The sequence below is a fragment of the Labrus mixtus genome, chromosome 16 (genome assembly GCF_963584025.1).
Source record: "Labrus mixtus chromosome 16, fLabMix1.1, whole genome shotgun sequence".
NCBI classification, from domain to species: domain Eukaryota; kingdom Metazoa; phylum Chordata; class Actinopteri; order Labriformes; family Labridae; genus Labrus; species Labrus mixtus.
The window spans coordinates 5,072,019-5,096,646 of record NC_083627.1 but is presented as its reverse complement, the minus strand read 5'-3'; the positions used below and the strand labels follow the sequence as shown (position 1 = coordinate 5,096,646).

The 24,628-nt window shown below is 41.3% G+C and overlaps 1 protein-coding gene across 2 annotated transcripts; it reads right to left on the bottom strand.

Moving 5' to 3' along the window:
* Positions 1–6,273: 6,273 nt before the first annotated feature.
* LOC132990990 (sodium/hydrogen exchanger 3-like) lies at positions 6,274–24,287 on the bottom strand. Of its 2 annotated transcripts, none has more exons than XM_061059539.1 (16): positions 23,790–24,287; positions 15,291–15,593; positions 14,896–15,056; positions 13,524–13,602; positions 13,240–13,417; positions 12,887–13,107; positions 12,601–12,803; positions 12,402–12,491; positions 12,244–12,314; positions 12,025–12,154; positions 11,533–11,678; positions 11,101–11,224; positions 10,678–10,851; positions 10,431–10,485; positions 10,251–10,331; positions 6,274–7,867 (listed from the first exon to the last, which is right to left on the bottom strand). In XM_061059539.1, the coding sequence occupies exons 1-16, from the start codon at positions 24,076–24,078 to the stop codon at positions 7,611–7,613; spliced, it is 2,562 nt and encodes an 853-aa protein (XP_060915522.1). In that variant the 5' UTR covers positions 24,079–24,287; the 3' UTR covers positions 6,274–7,610. The 2 variants fall into 2 exon arrangements, with proteins under 2 accessions (XP_060915522.1, XP_060915523.1); XM_061059540.1 differs by lacking the exon at positions 23,790–24,287 and adding an exon at positions 17,645–18,000.
* Positions 24,288–24,628: the final 341 nt, after the last annotated feature.

Genomic DNA, 24,628 nt, shown 5'->3' with positions numbered 1-24,628 from the left:
GCTCAAGCCGCCCACTACGCCTCGCTAATCAAAGAAAATAAAAACAGAGAGTCATAGCTCCATGGATTCCTTTAGCCCTCAGCAGTAACGATTTCATGAGCTTTTTTAATGATATAAATTAAGAGACAAAATGACTAACCTCCTGCCATTTGTAACACAGGGGCGGCAGTAGCTCAGTCTGTAGGGACTTGGGTTGGGAATTGGAGGGTCGCCTGTTCAAGTCCTGGCACGGACCAAGTCTGGAAGTTGGTAGCTGGAGAGGTGCCATTCCATCTCCTGAGCACCGCTGAGGTGCCCCTGAGCAGCCCAGGAGCACCCACCACGGGCAGCCCCCCCACCCCGACATCTCTCCATTAGTGCATGTCCATAGGATCCTGTTTGTGTATTTCGGCCTATGTTTGTGTAGCATGTTTACTAGACAGAGTGTAAAAACGAATTTCCCCTCGCGGGATCAATAAAGTATAAATTATTATTGTAACGTCAGAATCAGCTCTAAATTGAAGAGGGAATGCATTTATTGATGCTGTTTTATGCTTGTCCTGTCTCGTGTTATGTGTGTTTATTGTAAATTGTGCAGAGCTGTGTATACTTTCTCTGCACTCTTGCCCCTGGGACAATAAAGTATATCTAATCTAATCTAATCTAATCTCACTTTTTCTCATGAAAAACTGTCATTCAGCACCACTGTTAGTAATCGGGGAGTTTTATTTGATCAAAATATTTCCTTCAACTCTTGTATCAAACACATTTCAAGGACAGCCTATTTTCACCTTCGTAACATCTCTTAAATTATATCCTGCCGCAAAAACTAGTTCTTGCGTTGTTCTCTCCGGGTTGGATTACTGTAATTCTCTTTTATCAGGGTGATCTGGTTTTTGGTTGTTGTTGCGCTTCATTGATATGCACCAACACGTTTCCAATGTATTTGTTTAAATTAGATTTTTAGGAGTTTGCCTGAATTGCTTTTTGTGATTTAACAAGAAATTTGCCAATGGTGGGCATCTAGAAGAATTCAAAGAAAGCAGCTAACGAAGGCTGAGTTTACTTGAATTGGCCTGGTTTAAATTAGCTGCAATTTTCACCTAATCCTCAACCTCCCCTAACACGACTCAAACTAACTCCAGCCAGGCACGAACAATCCTGAAGTGTTCAAGTTCATGGGATGAATGAGAAGTCCAGAAGAGACAACACAACGTCTAAAAAAATTAGAGCCGTATTCTTCTTTTCTGTGGCCGATCAACATTTGTGAAGAACATAGTGAATGAAGAACGTAGAGAAGTTCAGATCAAATCAGAGGAGACAGCTTGGTAAAAGGTTGCGGAGAGATTAAATGCTTAAGATGTGTAAGTCTATTTATTGTTTGATTGTTGTTGTGTGTCTTTTTCGATAAATGAACGTTCAGATAACTAGATAATGTGAGATGATGGCTATTGGCGGCCTGTCAGTAAGCTAGATATTACATGTTCAAAATGGTTGAGTAGGCTATCTTAGGAGTGCTGACATAACTTCAGTATCAATCGACCCGACTTGGCGACCTGTTTGAGGCCGCCTTGACCTATAACCTAGCTAGATTGATAGATACTGTTTTAATCCTTTGCATAACATTAAAGTTACAACAGCTGCAATCACGGTTAAGACATTACATAAAACACTGGACAAAAAACATTCAGGCACATAAAGACATCAAAAAAACTCAAATCAAACAGGCAGAGATTAAAAAGACACTATATGGAGGATTAATTGTACAAAGTGAGTACCCAGTTATACAAGAATAGAAAGAATAGGAAGTTTGACCCGTTTGTCTCCCTCATTGGAAAGTAGCATCAGCCCCTCAAACGTCCCCTCCTTTTGCCAAACTGAATAACAAAGACTGTGTTGATCCTTCATGGCTTCATGCTTGTGTGTTTAGGTGACTTGTAAGTGAACCTTAGTTTGGGTGTGCTGTTTCTTTTCCCTCAGTCAGGGAATAAAAATCTTGATTGACGTCAAGATTTTTATTCCCTGATCCCTTTGGTTAAAATTTAAACAGAGCTATCAGCTCCCATTCATATTGAAGGGAAATTTGTTTGATTTATGTCCTGCATTGTAACTGTGCATTGCATTATTATAACACATTGAGGAAATGTGAAGGCAAGGGCTTTCCAGAAATCCAGCATAAAAAAAACCACAAAGAGACACTTTACAAAAAGTGGAGTGCTTTCCTTATAACTTATTTCCTGATTCCTTAAAATAACATTTTCAATTCTTTTGTATCTGTATCAGAATTCACAGATGCTGCCGTTGAATTTCGAAGACAAGAAGAAAATGACATCCAGAAAAAAACATATGAGAAAGTTCTAGGTTTCAGGGGTGATTTGCACCTAAATCTTATCATGGCCTTCGACTTTTTGTCCTCGTTTCATTCTGGTAAACTTCTCTGAGACACCGACCGTTGGACAGGAGATTGTGTGGAGCCGTGTAACCCGCCTCTCACCCAATGACTGCTGGGATCGGCTCCATCTGTCATTGGGCGGGAGGCAGGGTACACCCTTTGCTGTTTGCCAGTTGACCTCTGATATGTGCCCAATCTGGTATTATTGAACTTATATAATATCATAGATTGATAAAGGAGATTTATTATATGTGTGTCATACATGGGAAATGACGACAATGAAATCTATTCCTTACAGTAAGTGTTACAACCACAACAAATTAATCATTACACACGTTATGGAGTCAATAGTAAGCAGTAAACTCCATGTAGGGTTCAAGGCATTATATCATCATATATCATTATATATTATACATTATATATATTATGTTACATTACCTTGTAGCTTATTGTCCATTATTCCATCCATCCATTGTCTTCTCCTCATGAGCGATTGGGTCGCGGTGGCAACTGGCTTAGTAAGTCAACCCAGACTTCCCTCACCCAGCAACATTTTCAACTCTTCCTTGGGGATTCGAAGGCGTTCCCAGGCCAAGTTGGATACATAATCTCTCCAGCAGTCTCTGGGTCTACCCCAGGGTCTCCTCACAGTTGGGCATGCCCAGAAAGCCCACAAAGGGAGGCGAAGGAGTAGCGGCTCCACTCCGAGCTCCCCCCCAGAATGTCCAAGCTTCCTCACCCTATCTCTACGTCTGAGCCAAGACGCCGTCACAAGGAAACTCTTCTCGGCCACTTGTATCTGCAATCTGATTCTTTCAGTCATCACCCATAGCTCATGACAGGGGGTAAGGGTTGGAAAGAAGTTTGGCTAGTAAACTGAAATCTTAACCTTCAAGCTCAGCCGCTCATCCACCCTCACTTGCGAACAAGATACTTAAACTCCTTCACTTGGGGTAAAGACTCACTTCCACCATGGCCTCGTACTTGAAGGTTCTGACCCTAACCCATCTGCTTGGCACTCAGCCTGAACAAGCCATCCTCAAAAAGCAGACATGAGATTTTGAGGCCTGCTGTCCACGAGAATCACAACATCCTTTACTTCATCCTTTACCCTGTTTGCTAAAGATGTTACAAAACAAACACTTCAAAACTCATCCAGCACCTCAGTCACAGACACTGATGTCCCTCAGGTTAGCTTATAAGCTACCTGGCTAGGGTGATGAGCTACTAAGTTACGCTGTATATGTGATATGTAACGTTGGTGTATCAATCGGGGAATCGGTGTAAAGGTGTCAAATCCGAGTTAAGTGGCCTGTTCAAACATCTCCAAACACATTGACTCAGTCACAGAGTGATTTTTTGGGGGGGGCTAAATGAAATCCCATGAAACTTTTTGCCTGTTTTCATTTTTTGAGATGATCGAAGTGTCCAAACACAAATACTTCAATTTTGAATAAATATAATTTTGTCTTTATTGTACACTTGATATTTTTTACAAAGGTCTTACGCTTCAAGTTTCAAATTCAACAGTATGTTCTGTTCAGTGACAAATAATAAACACCTAAAACTGTTATATTCAGTACAGAAGCCCTTTGCGAATATACATCCATACAGTTTATATTTACTGTGTTTTCCTGTGGTTACCGGTCATTTCTGGTTGTTTTCTTGAGATCTCAGCGTATTTATCTTTTATCTCCAGGGTTACAAAAGCACAAAACTAAATACAGAAGCTTAATTTACTTCATTAGTGGGGGAAATGGGATGTCATGGTCTGTCCTATCACAGCAACCGGACCAATTAAATCCCCAGAAATAAACTTTGTTACCCCAAGACTAGAGAAGAGATCTCGAGGAAACAACCGGACATCACTCGTTATCACAGGAAAATGGAGTAAATAAATTGTATGGCTGGATTTGATTTAAAGCTTTTTATCTTTCTAAACAGCACAATTAATAAATATTTACATTATTTAAAAGGTTTGTGATCACATTCAGGGATAATAAGACACTCCAGAGGGACTTCTTAACAATATTTGACAGGTTTGTTTTGAACCAGAGGTAAATATTACAATATATAACACAAGGTAAATATATTAGACAATGTTCAACATGTGCTGGTAAATAAGATGCTACTGTGCACACAGGGGCCCTCACTTATCAATCTGGTGTAAAAACCAGCGCAGATTTGGGTGTAGAAATCATCGCACGACAGAGTCCATGTAGGAAATGGAAATTTCAACAGCGTTGGTTTTAAATATAAAAAATATATAACATCCGTGATATGTAACGTACATAATATAGGCTATAATATAATTTTTTAAAATACTTTTAGTGTAAAAAACCTGGTCAGACCATACGGTCGCTACAATGTAGTCTAGTGTTGCGGGTCTTAAAAGAAGCAGCTCCCGGAGCGGACTGGAGGACGCCAGCCGGACCCCACCTGAAATTATCCCAGATCGTGGAGCGAGTGGCTTCTTTCATCAATCAGCCTCAATATCAGGCACAAGTGGTACAGGTGAACCTACATCTGTGTCGGATAACGTCGGCTGCACTGGCAGCTCGCCATTAATGAGACTTTAAAAGAGAAGAGAAACCTGAAACATCCTGCATCACATGAATAAAGTGTTTCATCAAACGCTGTGCAATGTGCACTTCTCATCCGATTAGCTTTCTTTCCAAACATAAGAATTTAACACTTACATAAAAGAAAGTCCTGACTCCGTCTTACAGCCCCCGGATTTCTTTATTCGTTATTAAGTCACATGTAGTCTGGCCTCAGGGCGTCTGCTGTGCGCAATTACGCATGAGGCACATCAGCGTATAATTTTAATCTCCGGACATACCGATTAATTATGATCTAATGTTAATGTTCTGTATTCCTAAATATTTCATATTTCAGAAGCTAAAAGTTGTATTTAGTAGCCTATCCTCTCGAAGTTTCACTGTCCTTTTAAAGTAACTGTTTTTAGTTTTTCTGTTTTAATTTGTCTCAGTATTTTCTGCAGCGATATCTGCAGCATGAATGCTTAACATGTATTTACTGAAGGCAGCCTCTCCAATCTTGTAATCGATTAAACAAACAAAAATTAATCAAATAAAACACACAACTAAATAAATCACCTGACAGCTCGCGCTGCTCAACATTATTTAAAAAGCAATGTAGCCTACAGAGATCGTTTGAGGTGGAGCGTAATATAAAATACATTTGAGATATCTTATCTAACAGTAAATCTGTGAACCTCTATCTATCCGTCTTAACAAGCACTGTTATAGTATGATCTAATTGTTCTCCGACAGACAGATTCGCTGCACCGTAAGTCCACACTGAGTTGAAAACGTGCGTACACGAACTGAGACCTGCCGTGGGATTTGAGCGTACCCTCCGCTCACGACCAAATTGATAAGTGCCGAACTTTGCGTGGAAATGACCGTACACCCATTTTTCTGCCGTACGTACGTTTGATAAGTGAGGGCCAGGATGTGTTGGCTCACATGCTGCTTCCCTCTGCTCAGTGAAGTGTGAAGTTAGAGACACAGGAGAAGCTCTCTGAAGAGCACAAAGGTTATGGGATCGTGAATGTTTTTGTCAAAACTAAGTTCAAACGGAAAAGAAAACATTCAGTGCTACCATAATCAAATGAAACATCTTAAACTTGCATTAATATCAGACTATAATAAACATCTATCAAACGAGATCAGCATCCCCCCGTTTATCTGCCAAGGCACAAACAGCGTCCACACAAAACAAAATGTTCAGTTTTCACAAACACAACTCATAAAGCTTTAACGCCTTTTTATACAGTAGCTCTTGTCCGTTAAGTCAAATACAACCGCTATGAACTCTTCATCAGTTGCACAAGCAGACCACCAGTTATTATGTTCAATTGTGTTGCTTTTTTCCCATCTTATTTAAAATAGCATGCTGTCTTTATCACTGCAAAATATGCTGTTTTTATAGTCCAATCACAATTCACTGTTTTATGTATTAATAAGGTTGTTACATTTTGCAATGACCAACAATTAAATTATGCAACAATCACTTCCAGCCGATAAATGATTATCATATCAAGAGCAAAAATATAAAAATAATGGAATAACTTACTTTAAATGAAGATGCCTAAAGTGGCTTTGCGTCGCGCTGTGTGCTGCACAAAGATTTGAGCTAAAGGCATGATGCCTAACCACTCTAAAATATCCTGATGAACAGTAGCACAGCCATGTGTGTTAGGGAGGTGAGGAAGCTGGTGTAATGTTGGGAGATACACTTTTACAGCAACTTGATCACGCGTCCTCTTGGTTGGTTTCCAAATTTTGTGTTTTGGGGGAAAAAAAAAAGAAAAATGTCTCAACAAGATATGCTGACCCGCAGTTGACCCTTTGCCCTTGACCTTAAATGAATGAATTATATTCGTTTTACACATATTTTTCAAAGTATATTTCTTTAAGTAACAGTATTATATGTTTTTCTCATTTTAAAAATACATGTCCAGCAGTAGTTATATTAAAATAGTGATTTTTTTACACATTTGGTGTGCTTGTCCCGTCTTCGACAGGGGATGCTGCAGCACCCTCGGCATCCAATTTCTCTCACCCTTATTCCCTGGTGAGTATATCAAGAGGAGACAGAGCAAAGTCTGAGGTGAGGTTCTGTGTCTTTGGCAGCCAGGTAAAGGAGTGGCACATGTCTGCAGAGCCAGAGCTGGAGCCTTGTTTTTTCCAACAGCACCACCTTGAGCATTGGAAAGCCAATGATTGCATTTTATTGACAAGATGTCAACATGTTAATTTCTGCTCGCTTTATTTGGTCTCTGCGTCTTTTTCTCTTTGCCTATTTGTTGGGCTGACAAAGAAGATCAGCTGATACCTGCACTGACCACCTGTCATGCTAATGTCATTTATATGTGCAGATTCTTGGGGTCTTAGACACAAGTGAAGAGGACACCGAGCAGGATGAGGAAGCAGGAGACTTCAATTAATTATTTGGGTGTAATAAACCTTTAAACTATTTATAAATTTGTTATTTTGGTGAATAAAACTTTGAACTATTTTGAATATACAAAAAATGGAATTTAGATGGATTGATTTGAATGCTGTTTTACAGTCGTCAATTAGGTGGCACTTTTGCAAAAACACAAGGGTCCTAGAACTCCTGAATCTGCAGCTTCTGGCTCTGCTGACACATAATATTGGGAAAAGTAAAAGGGAGCAGAGGGAGGGGCAGGGTGCCGTTGCCAGCGACCTCAGTCTCCGGGAGGTTTGGGTGGGGGTGGATGTGTGGCTGAGGTGTCTGCTATCACGAAGGAGTCGGTGGAGCGGGTGCTGAGGCGAAGAGGAGCGAGGCGGCGCAGATTGCTGGGTGTCAACGGCAGCCTCCCCTGAGCTCGCTCGGATGGAGCCACCATGTCGCTATCCAGCTCAGCCTCCGCCAGCCATGGGGGGATCTGCACCGCCGACATAGGGTCCAGGTCTGGCATGAAGGCTGGATTCTCAATCCCAGCTGGATGGAAGAAAAAAGTGAATCAGTGTGGACGGGGTTTAGGTGTTTAACATGCTGATGGAAAGACCCTATAATATTGTTCTCAATTGGAAATTGAGGTCACAATTGGGATTTTAGTTTTTCTAAACACTCTAAATTTCTAAAATATCTCTCAGATTAATCTTTTATTGCATATTATATCACAAAAATGACTATCCATCCATCCTTTTTCTTCCACTTATCCGGGGCTAATTGCAGTGGCCACAGGCTGAGCAAGTTGCCCTGGATGTCCCTCTCTGCAGGGACATGTTCTAGCCCCCCGTTGAGGATCCCAAAACGTTCCAAGAGGGATATATATATAATCCCTTAAGCATGTTTTTGGTCTAACCTAGGGTCTCAGGCAGGCAACCAGGAGGCCTCTTGAACAGGCAGAGGGAGTTCTTGGCATGTGGAACGTCTTGCGGCGAAAGAGAGGCTTGTGTGGGAGCTAGAAGGCTACAACATAGATATGGTGGGGCTCACATCCACGCACAGTACTGGTTCTGGAACCAACCACCTCTTCCTTTTTAGAAATCTCAAAAGGGGTGCCCCAAGGTTCAATATTAGGACCTATTTTATTTTCCATTTATATCAATAACATGTGTGAAAATTTGTCAGATGCCATGTATCACATTTATGCTGATGACACTATCATGCTCAGCATCTGTTGCACAAGCTTTTGAGTTTCTGCAGTCAGCTTTCAATGTTGTCCAGTCTCGTTTGAGTCCTCCTCTCGTTTGAATCAATGTCCCATTGATTTTAACTTCTCAAGGAAATGTAATCGAGCTTGTCAAAAGCTACAAGTACTTGGGATTTATTCTTGAGTGTGATCTGTCTTTTAAATCACATATTGCCAATTTGGCCTCTAAACTTAAGGTGAAGTTGGGTTTTTATTACAGAAATAAATCCTGCTTTTCCCTCAGAGCAAGGAAACTTCTTGTTTCATCAACCTTTCTTCCTTTGTTGGATTATGGAGATGTACTGTATATGTGTGCCTCGGCCAAATGTTTACAGTCATTGGCCACCGTGTATCACTGTGCGTTGAGATTTTTGACTGGTTGTAGACGCTTCACTCATCACTGTGACCTGTACACTAACTCAGATTGGCCATCTTTGAACGTGCGCAGGCATATACACTGGCTGAAGCTCATTTATAAAGCTCTTCTTACTTATGTTCATACCTTCAAAGAACCAGAAGCCACTATGCCTTGCGTTCCTGTGATGTCTTTAAACTGTCTGTGCCTTGTGTCCGCACGGAGCGTTTAGTTTTGCTGCTCCCACCGCATGGAACTTTCTCCAAAATGAATTGAAAATGGCGGATCTCATCTCGCTTGAAGCCTTTGGCTCAATCTTAAAAGATAAAATATGCGAGACAATTGGACAGTGCCTGATGTGTTTCTGAATTGTAATCCGTGATCAAGATTCTGCACTTTATCTGTAAATAAATTTGCACATTGTAAATCGTTGTTCTCTCTTAACTTATTGTTTGTAAACTGTCTCTTTATCATGTAATGCTTTTTATGACGTGTGCTGCTGCCTTCTTGGCCAGGTCTCCCTTGTGAAAGAGATCCTGATCTCAATGGGTTATTTATCTGGTTAAATAAAAAAAATAATAATAAAAAAAATGTAAAATAAATCTCATTGAGAGAGGCTGGACTCTAACCTTTTTTGGAGTTGCCCAAATATGAGAGGCGCCTGAGTGGTGTATTGTTAATGGACTTCAGTGCAAGTCAAGGATTGGTCATAACAAACAACATGATCGGAACATAGGGATGTTCATAAGTGTTCTTTATAGCAGAACACCCTAGACCAAGGATCAATGACAAACTTCGTAGTGGTGTCATTAGATCTGCGGCCATATGTCTTGGACACTCAGGCGAAGAGAGGAGCAGAGTTATCAACTGATCACCACCTGGTGATGAGTAAGATCAGATGGATTGGGATGCTGGCGGACAGAACTGGTAAACCTAAACGGGTATTGTGGATGAACTAGTAATGTCTGGCAGAGGTCCCTGTCCATGAGGGCTTCAACCTCTGTAAGGTTAGAAGAGGTTGGGAAATGGAGTGGTCCATGTTCAAAGCCTCCACAGGACCGTTGGTGCCTGTCGAGACAGCAACTTAAGAACCTGCGGTGAATGAAGCCATCAGGCTTAAGAAGGTGGCCTCTCGGGCTTGGCTTGCCCATTGGGGGCCTCCAGAAGCAGGAAGCAAAAACCTGCTGCGGGAGGAGTTTGGGGGAAGCTACGGAGAAGGACTTTCGGTTGGACCTAAGGTTGTTGTATGACTACTTTTTTAACTAAATGATCTGGTTGAATTTTTAAAGAATGGCTAAAGATAAATAAACAACATGTTGGATTCATTTTACCTCCTGCTCTGTACGTGACCCTCATAGAGAATGATGAGTCGTATCCTGAGGCGCTCTCAGAGGCCTCTGAGAACTCAAAATCTAGCAGGAAGTAGAAAAGATTTGTCAGAAATATATCTCATTGAGCACTTGCACAATGAAGAGTATATTTATGATTTTAAAACAGAAACAGATACATACCTTCATCACCAGAGTAGTAGCTTTTACTTTTGTCCGTTGATTTCCCATTTGACATCTGCAGAAGAATGTAAAGTTCATAAATGGTTTTTCCAAAAATGAGCAAAGATTTGAATGTCCTCATTTTTACCCAATAAACCAAAAAAATATTTAAATCAAATAGAATACGTATGGGCAAATTATTAAAGTAATATCAAATCAAAAATAGGTTAATAGAAACAAGTTATGTAATGAATTCTGAGGTTTAGACCTTTTGCTGCTGGTCTTTCTTTGTGTGCTTGCTAATCGTCTTCGGTGGAGCAACGCCCATCTTTGTAGACTTAAAAGACTCCAGACGGCTCCTCATGGTCCTCTGGAAGATCTCCTGCACCTCGCTTTCATCTTTGTTGACATCGAAATGAGTTCGGCTGTACCTGTGCCGGTGCTAGAAACCAGAAAACAGACATACAAATCTTTATTAAATTTCAGATTGGATATCAGATGCGTATTATTTTAATATGTGTAAATCCTCCAAGGGGAACTGTCTGTCGAGGAAAATGACTCGCTAACTCTTATAATTGGTTATAAGCATCTTAAAGATCTCATTGCGTTCCATTATGTAGTGTATGCATTACCCCTGTAATATTTTCATTGTAGATTATATTTGTATGGTGACCGGACCCAATGTGCTGACCTGTTTCCTGCCCTTGTACAGGTGCTGCTGCAGCAGGTGGTGAGAGTTGATGTCTTCTGTTTCCCTCACACCGGTCATTGTCTGCTTGTGCATCTCCAGACTCACACAAGGCACAGGGTCTCTTCTACAGCAAAAACAATTCAGGGAATTCATTTCCTTTATTACACTCACTCAGCACAACGTTAGGCTCCTGATATAAAATATGTGGAAAATTGGAGCAAGACATTTGGCGCAAGATCATTTTTTTCTAATTTTGTTTATTTCAAAAGTATGAAATAAGTATGCTGTGAGTGGATGAGACCACCAGGGAGCAGTGTTTGAGCAGCTCTAAGAAAACAAAAAACTTTGCTTGAGATTTGGTGTCTTTTGCAATATATAGCTTTAATAAATTCTTCTGTGATGTTGGTGTAAATTGGGCGACAGTTTTCTCACCTCATTGTGGACATTCCACCCTGATCGTCAGACGTGTCAGCCGTGATGTCAGGCATGATTTCTGAATACTCATCATCGAACTTCTTCTTGAAATCAACAAGCGCTGTTTCATTGCGGATAAACTCCAAAGAGCCTCTACGTTCACCCTGAAAGACAAATAAATGTATCTTGAATTGCAAATTTCCATCCTGTAGGACAGACTAAGGGCCTGATTCACTGGATGTGAATGGGGGCGCTGGTCTTTTTGCACAGGTTTAGTGGGAGCAAAAGCCATGCAATCCTTTTGTGAATCAGGAGTAAAAACACATTGAATAGAGAGAAAAAATAAAAATAAAACAGACATACAATATGGAAACTCCCTTTATTAACTGCCATAGACTCACCCCAAATCGTAAATCTCTTTCCTTAAATTTGCAGTTGAGGAAAACACACTTATATAGGCCTACACTTACATATACATACATACATACATATCAAATAAACGACCCTCACCTCAGCCACGTAGCTCATAGCATCTTTGAGGTTCAGCTGGTGGAAGACTTTGAAGACGTAGTCGCGGTTCTTCCTCACTGACGGCTTCATCAGAACTCTGGACATCCAGTTCTTCTCAAAATTATTCCACCTTGATAGATATAGAAGTAAACCTTAAGAGTCTTACAATCCATTAACAAAATGTATTCAGCAAAGCGATCAAGTTTTTAATGAACATACTTGTCCCTCATGTAGTTGTGTCCTATTTGTCCAGATATGTCTTCTATGGCAACAAGCAGGTGATCAAATACCTAAAACAAGATGAAAGATCCAGTATAAGGGATTTGTAGTTTTTTCTTCTGTTTCTGTAAGAAGCCATGTTTGATGTTGAGCTTTACCTTGTCCTGCACTTTTTCGACGAGCGCGACCTCAGCCACTGCAGCTTTCTTCACTTTAAGCCAGTTGACCAAAGGTTTCATTGTTATTCCCTACAGTAGAAGAAGATTCAAACAAAAGAACTAACTAAGCTGTTTTTGTAAGAAAGTAGAAAACTCCTATATGTAGCAGTGAAGATTTGGAGCTTGGATATGTTTTTACCTGAATAATGACGGTGAAGTACACAACAATGAGAGTAGTGCAGACCATCAGATTCTTCTCCTTTATCTTTTTCTCATCCAGCAAGGTGGCCAGGCCATACGCAACAGCCCCTCGCAGGCCACCGTAGCCCATAATCACCTGATCAATGAACTCAATGGGGACCAGCCTGAACTTGTTAAGGATCCAGGTGAGGAAGAAGACACCTGAACCGAACACAACCAGTCTGTTTTCTAACCCCTGATACCAGATAGTGAGAAGATTATTGACGACAAAATGCAAATCTTACCGATGAATCTGTACACAAAAATGAAGAACAGCGTGAGGAGGATGAAGCCTGTGTTCCACACCCAGATCCCTTTGTCGATGGCGGAGATCCCGAGGAACACAAAGATGATCGTTTCTGATCCGTTGGCTAAGAGCTTCATGACAAATCTGACTGTGGTGACAGACCGCTCGTCCATGTTTGCATTGATGTACTTTTGGCAGCACATACCACAGAAGACAATCCTACAGGACAAAACAAAAATACAGAAATACTAACATTAAGTCGGACGTAGCATGATTATTATGGAACAAATGTGAAAAAAATGAAACACTAAAGTATCAAGAGAAATAGGAAGTTGTCCATGGAGTACTCACGCCAGGATGGCGGACAGGGAGAGCATCTCAGCTGTCAGGTAGGAGAGATAACCCAAGACAAAAACGAAGCCCGCCTCGATGATTTGAATGTTTTTGGTGCATCTGGTCACGAGAGAGATCAGCAGGCCAAACACCAAGCCCACAAGAGACCCGCCAAACGCCACCACAAAGAAGGAAACTGAAGAGAGAGAAAGAGGAAATTATACGATATTTAGAAAAGTGTTTGCATACAAAAATATTGCTGTAAAAAAACAGCTACAGTCTCAAATAATGTGCAAACTTACTTATTCCTTTAATGATCTCTACAGCATCAATTTGGGATCCTCCAAGCGACACAAAAGCATCAAATACATTAAACAGCACCTAAAAGAAGAAGATATTTTTTTATGTAATGCCAATTGCAATGTGTGTATTGACATTACGTAATGCAGAAGACACCTAGTTGGTTGTGCAAAGAAAACCTCCAAAGGGAGGTGTCCAGGAGGCATCCTAATCAGATGCCCAACCTACCTCAATTGGCTGCTTTCAAGGCAAAGGAGTAGAGGCTCAACCCCTAAATGTCTTACCCTATCTCTAAGGCTGAGCCCGGAAACTCAATACTCAGTGATCTAATTCTTTCTGTCACTAGCCATAGCTCATAACCATAGGGGAGGGTTAGAACAAAGACCGGCCATTAAATGAAAAGCTTTGCCTTCAGGCTTAGCGCCACAACAGTCCGGTACAACACCTGCATTACTGCTGATGCTGAAACGATTCACCACCTTCACGGTCCATCTTACCATCACTGAACAAGCCCCCAAAATACTGGAACTCCTTGACTTTAAGCAGGGACTCACTTCCCATGTGGAGGCAGCAATCCACCATTCTCCGGCAGAGAACCATGGACTAGGATTTGGAGGTGCTAACCCCAATCCCAGCCGCTTGGCACTCTGCTTCAAAGCACCACAACGCCGTCTAGAGTTCCATCAGGATCAGACCAGACAGGCCTCCCAATCACCCCCCTCCAGGTGTCTCCATTTTTGCCCATGTGGGCGTTGAAGTCCCCAAGTAGAAATACTGAGTTCTCAGGTTAAACCACTTCCAGAACCGCACCCAGGACTGTGTGCTCCGTTCCTCTCCATGACCAGAAGTCGCAGGGAGAGGAACCCTAACCCTTACCCTCTCTCACCAGGTAAAACCCCAACACAGAGGCACTCAGCCAGGATGTTGTGAGTATCCCCACAACCACCCAGCATCTTTCAACCCTAGGGAACTCCAGAATAGGAGAGAGTCCAGCCCCTCTCCAGGAGTTTGGTTCCAGAAATGGTGCCGTGTGTTTGAAGTTAGCCTAACTAAAGCTAGCTGTTAGCACCTCACTTACCGCACTAACTCCCGCTCTTTCCCTGCCCAGAACCATAACAAATTCGAGCAATATTGATTATTAGATGAAAAACCTAAAAAAACACTTTGACTGACCAGTAATTGATAAAATCAGGAAGGGTCAATAGTCCTTAGTTAGGGTAAGTTAGGGTCCTACATTTGAAGTGCAGAACACTTCACATATTAGAAATATCCTTTTAAAATTGAATGTCTACGCAAACTCACAAACTGTTTTACTTCTACGGATATGTACAAATTATGAAGCACAGCACCAGTACAGCGTTATAGCGTTCTCACCACTGTCACACCGTCGTTGAGCAGCGACTCCCCAAACACCAGAATGAACAGAACCTCGTTGACGTGAACCTGCTCAAACACGGCGATGACTGCTACGGGATCAACGGCCGCAATCAGACTGCCAAAGAGAAGATACTGCAGCAGCCCGATGTCCAGGTCACCTACAGCACACAGGGCAGGTGATACGATCAATCAGGCTTTGATTTCATGGGACTGAACAGAAAGAAATCAGTAACAGATCAAGACCTTTTGTAAGCCACTCCTGTATTACACCAAATCACACATATCCAATTTCACCCACAAATAAACTGCAATATACTTTCAAAATTGCTAATCTCCTGTTGCTTTAGGTTGAAGGCAGGAAGTCTGATATAACAAAGAGAAGTCCCTCTTACCCATGGCCCCTCCCATGTGACACCCCCACAGCGACAGCCCCAAGCTGGCGGCGTTCCAGCAGGTCCCGATGACCGCGTAGACCAGGATGGCCCCCATGTTGCTGAAGAAGAGCTTGTTGGGCATGGAGTATCCCGCGTCCAGGATGATTTGAGGCAACAGGTAGAAGAAGAACACTATCGGGTGCAGCGTGAAGGTCTGCACTTTGTCTGCGCCCCAAATGATCCCACCCAGAATGAAGCCGAAGCAGATGAGCAGGGCGCTCTCCGGGATCACGCTGGTGACATGGTGGTTGGACTCGATGACTGAAAGAAGAAAATGGATTAAAAGAAAGAACTAAAGGCTTTCTGTATGGGGTTCCCAAGAACAAGAACCAGGAACTGTTGATTAAAATTATCAAGAAATACGACTTCATTTTCTTCAAACTTTGGGCAATACAGCTCGTTAAGGTTTTAGGGACTTGGGCTGGCAAACATTTAAACACACTGCTTCACATCTAAACCATCAATATTAAAGGTCTTTGTTGTGTTGCAACATTTGCAAATGTTCAACCGTTGCGTTCAACTGAGAAAGTTGCACGTTTTGTTCCGGGCATATGATTAACCTGCATGGCAGTCGGTATGAAGGATCACAAATCTTCCTGCATTAACTCCACAGGTTTCCACACCAATAACCTTCTAGCTCTGAGGCAACAGCGCTAACCACTGCACCACGGTGATGCATAATTAAAGACATACTTTTGCCATAGCTGACTTGACTTAATGGCCTGACTAAGTGTCACTAAAGCTTAATATCAAACCTACTGAACCATTCGACTCATTCCAATCTGATGATTTATTCAGGGCTTACTTTTGATGTGTGACATTTCCAATTCAAAAGTATTGGATTAGTGTTATTTAAACTTTGAATGAAAATCTGCTATACAGTCAAAAAGCTGATATATGAAGTGCTGCATGGGTTGAACAAACGTTGACAAAGTGTGCCTCTGGTGCTCTTCAGTGTGGGGTCAGAGGGGTATTTATTAAAAAGCCTTGAAAACATCAGGGCTAGAGATAAAAACACGGCAACATGTTTCAGTCATTAGAGGTCTTCATCAGGGCAGGTGTAACTCTGTTATATATTTGAATGTTGTGTTGTGTGCATGTAGGTAACCCCAGGAAGATGAAACAGCTGCTGACAGATACATTATTGGTTGATGTACTGTAGCATTCAGAAACACAGAACAAAAGTGCCGTTATCAACACAGCATGCTCCTGAAACAGCATGCTGTGTTGATAACGCAGACTTCTGTGCACTGCTGCAGCCTGCGACACTTTTTGTTACAATGTCAGAGGCATAAATGGCTAAATGCATTTTTTCTAATCAGCTTCTTACTATTAGCGATGGCGTCCTTGGTGAACATTCGTCAGGAAAGCTTCCGAAAAGATTTGAAGCCAAAATGCAATGCAAGGTCGAACATCAACAAGCCAATGATTAAATAAAAGAAAGACACTGTTTTTTTTATTTAACTGTTGTTGATTTCTGTCTTTATGCAATGCAATCAAAAATGCACCTTAAACCAACTTCAGCTTAGAAACTAAATCACTTCCACCCTTATAGTTTGAGGTTGTTTGTTCATGCTGCAAATACTGACGGATAAATCTGATGAATTCAAAAACTGATCACTTTTACACTTCACATTCATTAACCACTTAATGAATGTATATTTGTAAAAGTATATTTGTGTGCAGGCCAGCTTAGATAAAGGAAATGTTACAGATCTTCTATTCCCATTGTTTACATGTTTTTATGAATCTAAGTTTGGTCTGATTTCAAGCATATTATACAATTATAAACAAGTGTGAAAAGGGTCAAACCAAGTCCTGAAGCAGATCAGAAGAATGTATGAGTGTTTAAACTGTAAAAAGTTCCACTTAAGACGTTGCTAATTGAGTCCTGATTGTCTGATGTCTAAGGACAACTTTACTTACTAACTTACAAACAAACTTTTCAACGGCTTTAAAGTGCTTTTTTTTTCTTTTTTTTTTTTAAATAAAGGTAGTACTTCATTTCTAATACAGCAAACATTCAAATGTTTGCCAACATGTGCAAGATCAGAGTTTTCCAAAGTTTGATAACAGGACAACATTGTAGTTATTTTACATTACCCGGGTTAAAAATAGCTCAACATTATCTCTTTTGTCAGACTGCAACATCCAAAATATGTGTGGCACAACTTATCAGACTGACTCTGTGCTTTTTAGCTTCTTTTAGTTCACACTATAAGATCGAGAACGGTAGCTCATATTTACTTCTCTGCATCATGAAAACACACTTTTTCTGGCAGATTTGATCATCTTAAATGGTCTTTACATACCAAGTTTTCCCAAACCGGCCACCAGTATCCACAGTGCAATTATATAAGGGCTCTCCACATGGTGCCACTGAAACTTCACGATGGGTATTCCTGTGACGCTGGAGCCATGGCCGTGTTCAGTCTTATTCAAGTTTGACTTGGACTCCGATTGATGGGATTCCTGATTGGAAAGCGCTAAATCTCCATTATTTCCTGTGACGGCTGAGGTGAGGAAGATCAGTAACACCGACCCCAACAACCAGAGATGCACAAATCCAAAACGATACATTTCATCAACAGCAACAAAAATCCTAAATAGAGAGAAAAGGGACAGCACTCCAAAAAAAAAAATTCCTTGGTCTTGTAGGTGAACTGTCTGGCCCACTGAGCTGTCAGACCATGTGGCACATTTCAGATCCCTCCTCTTTAATGGATAATTTGCTTCCTCTGTCTCACTAACTTGTTTTACTTTTACTATAAACTTGTGTTTCACGTCATCTTTTTATCTCAGTCTGTGACTTTGTATCCTCATTCCTCCCACAGCCTGTGGTCAGCGAGGGTGCAGCAAATTCAGAAGCTTGCAGAATCCTTGACTCAGCCTTTTATACTTAAAATATTTTCTCAATGACCAAGGTTGTGTGTCCTTTTTTTAGTATGTGTGTTTGTGTGTGTGTGTGTGTGTGTGTGTGTGTGTGTGTGTGTGTGTGGGTGTGTGCACGTGTCAGTGTTTGAAAATTAAAGGAGCAACGGACGTCCAAGAAGGGTCTTCAGTTATTCAGTCACAGTCACCAGTCATACATTTGTTTGCTTTTTCTGCTCTCTTACTCAGCCACTCCAGTTTGTCATCACACCTTTTTTCGGAGTGTGTGCGTGTGTGTGTGTCTGTGCGGGAGTAAGGGAGTTAGTGATGGAGCGGAGGTCATTTGATGTTGAACGAATACATGCGAATGAATAATTTGTCTCACAGCAAAGTGCTTAGTAATGATTGACGCTGAAGTTACGCAATCCTGGTTAAAGACTCTCAGTGTTTAAATAGATTAAGAAAACTGTCCTCTAGCTGTCCCTAAAAAACAAAAGCTTGATGAAATGCAGCTATGAACCAGTGATTAAGCCGGCCTGTATCTATTCACTTCAGACCATTCTGACATTCAAGTTTCTTCAAAATTGAAATATCCATAATTTGGAATGGTTTTTTTTACTAGGTACTCTATTTTCCCATCATAACGAGATTTCAAGTTATTTTCTTGAGAACTGGATTCATTAATCTTGTTATTTTATGATAACAAAACTATTATGGATTAATTTATTTCACTATCCCGAGATAACCAAGCGTGAAAACAGGATCATTTTCTTGGGAACTAGAAAACCAAACACTGTGATAAGGCAGAATTTGACGACATGCTGCCATTGTGGGGGAGGCCCCTGGGTGGCCAGTAAGATTTAAAGGGGGGCCCATGCCACCCCTCTGGACACGCCCCTGTTGTTCCTGGAGTCAGCCTCAAGTGGACACTCAAGGACCTGCAGGATTTTTGCACTTTTGCATTGGCTTCATTTTTCAAGACCTGAGGTTGCCACTTGTTGAGCACGGATCGGAGCACTCACAATAGTCGAACAAACTGGACTTTAGGGGTGAAGTGTGCTTGGGCTAGGTACTGATTGCCTAGTGTGAGTGCGCCCTTAGAGGCGAGTTTTGTCACCATTAATAGTAAGTTTGCAGTTTATCATACGCCATGTTTTATACGGGTTTTGCGGCACACCCTACGACATGAAAATGTAACTGACAGAGTTTGTGCACACCTTAATACCAGGATGCTCGTTACCATCTTGGGTTCGCAGGAGCAAAACGATGCAATACACTTTGTGGCCACTGGGGAAATAAATAAGTATTCTCACAAAGCACCTTAAGACAGTGGTTCTCAAACGTTTTAGACTGCGTATCACCTCCGAAAATATTTGGCTCTCCAAGTACCACCATTATGGTAGACGTTAAAATACACTGTAGGCCTATTTCTACACACAATCCACGCAAGAGGCAAATTAATTCATAAAAAGAATATTATTTAATATTGACTGTTGGCAGCCACACTATAGGCCTACTAAGGGCTGGCGCTAGAACTGGCACTTAAACTAACACAACTCTGACATTTGACCAAATCAAAAAAAGTGCAGAACAATAAAAATGACAAATTTACACCAACAACCTGTTTTAGAATATTTAATCGCCAGTGTTTCCCACACAAACACGATACCTGGGCCCATGTATATTTCCGACCTGTTCTTATTTAATTTTTCATTTATTCATAAAATTGCTGCGTGCCTGAGAGAGCGAGAGGGAGCGAGAGAGAGAGCGGGGGAGAGAGTGCAGGCGGAGTGCAACCAGAGCCTCTGTATTATAAGTCACTGCGTTCAACATAGCAAAACTGCCTTTTAAAAAAAAAAATCCCTCTCGACTCCTGCAGAGTATTAAGACATCAAAGGAGAGCAGAATCACATCAGCTTCAGAGCTACACAGAGAGAGATAGAGGGAGGGGGAGCGATAAGTTCCACTGTCCGTACATGCATCACAACGGAAGCATCTCCATAAAATGTACAGCTGCTTGCTGCGGATTGTGTACTGAACTCCAATAAATAACAGAATATCTGTTAATGTAGGCCTACAGCTGCTTGCTGTTGATTCAGTACTGAATTATAACAGAATATCAAGGGGAACTTTTCAAAACGTGAGGTGTACTCCTGTTGATGTCTGTGCGCGCGAGCATACATTGAGCAGATTAAAGTTGTTTGTTGCAAAAACTAGATTAATTTAGAGGGGAAAACACATTTGATATAAATACAACCCAATAGATACAAGACAGATAAGATAAGAGCACGACAAAAAAATAAAAAATTGGCGTTTTATGCTGAACGTTTTTTTTATATATATATATATTGTGGAGATTCCTTTGCGTACCACCACAGGGAGTCCGCGTACCACCACAACCATAGTTTGAGAACCACTGCCTTAAGACATACCATATGTCTTTAATAGTTATCAATGGGCTTGTGTGTCACAGACAGGGTGGGGGTGGGTAGGTGGGGTAGATCTATGCATGACTAATAAACAAACATATCTCTAAGAATAGATTTGTCAACATTGTGAAATAAACTCTCTACATTCCTTCTGTGCATAATGTGCTTATTCTCATGCGCTCAATGAGCTTGTTCATCGTGACTTGATGGTTTTTGTTGGGGTTTTTTTTGAGCAACTGTCCCGTCCTGTTTGAGCAGAACAAGGGACAATAGCCTCATTGGTAAGATGGACTTGAGCTCTCACAAAGGCACAGGTGTGAAACCAGTGTCTCTCTACTTAGGGACAGAAATATCTGACGGTGCTCCTATGATTATATAATCCCAAAATGTTGTTCATTTGTAAATTAAGTTTGGTTTATCATTTTATGGAATAAGCTTTTATCTCATTTTGTTTGTTTCTGATGTCATCTTGATGCTGTAAATCATCCTTAAAGGAATGACATGCCCCATGATAATGACCTAATACATCTCACTTTACAATGGCTTACCTTTAACTACTACCTTTCAATCATTGTACAGTTGCCACATCTCTGAGCACATTTTAACAGATCTAAGGAGAGGTCAACTTCACGGTGAAATAGAGCTGTCATACAGAGGTTGTGGCTGGGAGGTGTTCTGTGGCTACAGTTAAAGATTGTTGTGTTATTGTCATTTGTCCCGATGTTGACAGTCATCCATCAGTAGTCAATGATGAAGTGACCTCACCCAGTTATAGTTTTTAATATCAGCTTTGTCAGGTGAGTCGAAGTGATCGGTGGGGGGGGGGGAGGGGTGTGGCTTTGATAAAAGAAAAAAAAAAGTCCACATGATGTCAGATCATGTCATGAACTGACTGACGGCTGAAATGACATAAACAAGAATTTATTGTCCAGCGTCCCTTTAATCTTTAATCTTTGAGAAGGGGAGCTGGCCGCAGTATGGAGGAGGAGATAAAGAACGTTTTGAAAGTTGGTTTAGAGGAAACTGGTGACCTTAAATTGGGAGTAGGACATATTGCCATATTGATAATTTTGTCCATCCCTAGCTAGTAACATGTTTATGGTTTCCTGCTGAAGAATACAATTGTCACAGAACCTGAACATACGTCTGGGAGTCTGATCTCTTATTACACACATTCAATACATATTTGAATAAGTTCTGTTTATAACGAAGCTAATAAGCTGACTTAGAGATAAATGATGAGCCGTTTTCACATATGCACTCCTGAAAATATCTAGACAATTTCAGCAGGACGGCTCCGGAGATTCCCCTGACCTGGCTGTTCACATATGACCCTCACAGCGGGAGACTATCCCTGTCAGACGGGAGGGAGGGCCGGGGTCTCCTGAGGTAAGGAATTACTTGAAAACAACGCTGAAGAAGCGGACGAAGCGACAGAGTCCGCTATACGACGCTATAATGAGAATATTTGCCCTTATGTCAATGCTAGGTGTAGTTTGACGGGATCCCTTTATTCACACAAAAGACGGGGAACAACATACTGACGATCAGAAAACATAATGCAGCTGTTTAACTACGTGCACAGAGATCGTGCATACAGTCTATGAACTGACCTCCGTGACAGGATATAAATGTCATCACCCTCTCCCTCTTGCTCGAGGTGAATTCAAAACTCTGAATTATTTATTTTAACAAAAACGAAATAAGACAACGGGAAAAACATTAGCCGAATCTTATTTGTATCTTTGCTGTTTTTTTTTTTATGTAATCGCCTCTCGTGAAAGTTACTGTCAGTGCAAACATGGCCGTAACTATTTTTCCACACAGATTAACGCCGAAGCTGCCAAAACTGACTAATCGAATGTTACCACTGATGTCACTTTAGCTGTGTCAGATTTCAGTGTTCGGTTCTTCACAGAGTCATTTCCTGTTTCAAATACAGTCTCATATTTATGTCAGTGAATGTGTACACAAACACACACACACACTTATTCATTGACATTGTCAACAGTGCTGCAAACCATTTTCCTCTGTTGTGTATACATGAAACGCTAATGATCACGTTACAGGACAAGACCAGTACTTCATAAGGTGACATGTTAAACAGAGGTCGTGCTCTGTGCAGGCCCGCATTTGAAGGTCTGACTTATTGTCCAAGTCTTATCCAATCATTTTTGAGGTTTAGAAACAGACATATCGCTCATCTTATTGTAGAGACAGCTCTTTGTTAAAGCTCTTGTAGGGAGCAGGGTAGGTGACAGACAAACTGCTGAAGCTGAATTTTGTAACTTTCCACAGCAAAGATTTTTCAATGAGTAAATAATTTGACGGTAAAAAGAGAGTAGGATGAGATCTTTTTGTTGTGAGCAAAGAAATAACAGGCACTGCTTTGTCCACAGGGGGCGCCAAAATCAACACGAACCAAAAGTTCCTCACAGGAGCTTTGAAGGAAGAATGTGTGACTTTTTTTGATCCGGTCGACGTCGCCCTTGAGCACCAGCATGAAACCAAAACAAAGTGTTGTTTGCCGACACCTCTACCACACTGAAGCCTCCAGCGGCACACCTCCAACCCTCCCTCTCCCCTCACGTTCGCACGAAGGAGTTTAGCGCGAGCGGCAGACAAAGTTGTCCTTGGCTATAGCTGCAATTGCCTGTGGCCTGCGTCCTTCTTTTCTCAAGTCCTTGACTAAAACAGCTTTTTAACGCACAGAGAGGAGTTGGCCGTCCCATCCATGCAACCCTGATGTAAACACGGCCCCGACAACAACACAGTGGCGAGACTGGCGCTTCTCACTCATTGTAAACAGTCATTACTCAGAGAGATATTTACTGAGGATAAACTTGATTCTTGCTACATTTATGTGTAAAATGTCACACTTTCTTCCTGTGGAAGAAGATAGGCCTGCACACTTTCTTAAACGCCACAAAAAAGTTTAATTCATCCCGTTTCGACCAGAGGTCTTCTTCAGGTGATAATGTTTAGAAAAATAAAAACTAAATTTTTCAGTCAGACAGAATCTACACTAATGTGTCCATCAAAATATCACAATGAAGACTCTTAGCATTACTTTTAGCTGCTTGGTGTTTTAATGAATTAGAGCAAAGAGTGTAATCAGAGGATCATCCCTGAATAGACAAGACTTGTTAGGACTCACTGAGTTTGCAGATCCAGGAGACCAGGATCCAGAGGGCCACTATGTACGGTTCAGACACATGGGACCACTTCCAGCTCACAATAGGAAGAGTGGTGATGGGCTCTGAATGATGACCACCTTCCTCGTGTCCAGAGTCTGAGCTTGAGGTGTCCCCGTGGTCACTGCTCGGCGTAGCTGCATGTCCAGTGTCTGAACTGTCATGTCCCGTGTCTGAATTGGCCTCGCTCAGGCATCTTGACACTATCAGGCACATGCAGAAGAAAAGTGCAAATCTCCAGGTAGCTGCCATGTTTTTGGAAAACTAAAACACAACTGATAATACAAACTTATTCAGAGTATTGAATCAATGTTTAAGTCCGTATCAGATCCTGTGGGTGACTGGTACTCCTTCCCTGTGTCTCCTGTGTCTCTATCAGGTGTCTCTCACTCTCTTCCTACACGTCCACATCTTTATCACACCTGAGCCTGGTGGCCTCCTCTTTGCTCTCCACTGTGAATCACCCTTTTTAGAGAGGCTGAAGCTCAACCCATCCTGATGCAAGTCTGTAACCTCCCACTTTGTACCCAGATCAGCGAGTTTGGCAACTTATCTCAATGGGAGATTTGATGCTCTTGTACTTTTTTTTAATGACTTTGAAGCTTTAAAAGCAGGTTTTCACTGATGGTGTCTGCCTTGTATAGAACTTAATACAAAATACACTCAATTTAGAAAATGTTTCTCGGCGGAGTAAGTTGATGAGAAAATAAAGATTTACGTTATTGAAAATACAAATTTTTCACAAATACGATTTATTGATAAAATTGAGTCAAGTTGCTGTGACACTCTATGATGGTGGGTA

Bases quoted from the DNA above. Each gene is read 5' to 3' on its own strand.
- LOC132990990 (XM_061059539.1), bottom strand. From the start codon at position 24,078: ATGGCAGCTACCTGGAGATTTGCACTTTTCTTCTGCATGTGCCTGATA. The intron at 11,225-11,532 runs GTGAGAAAACTG...TTTTTGCTGTAG, and splicing joins GGTGGAATGTCCACAATGAG to AAGAGACCCTGTGCCTTGTG. The intron at 10,486-10,677 runs GTCTAAACCTCA...ATTCTTCTGCAG, and splicing joins AGAAAGACCAGCAGCAAAAG to ATGTCAAATGGGAAATCAAC.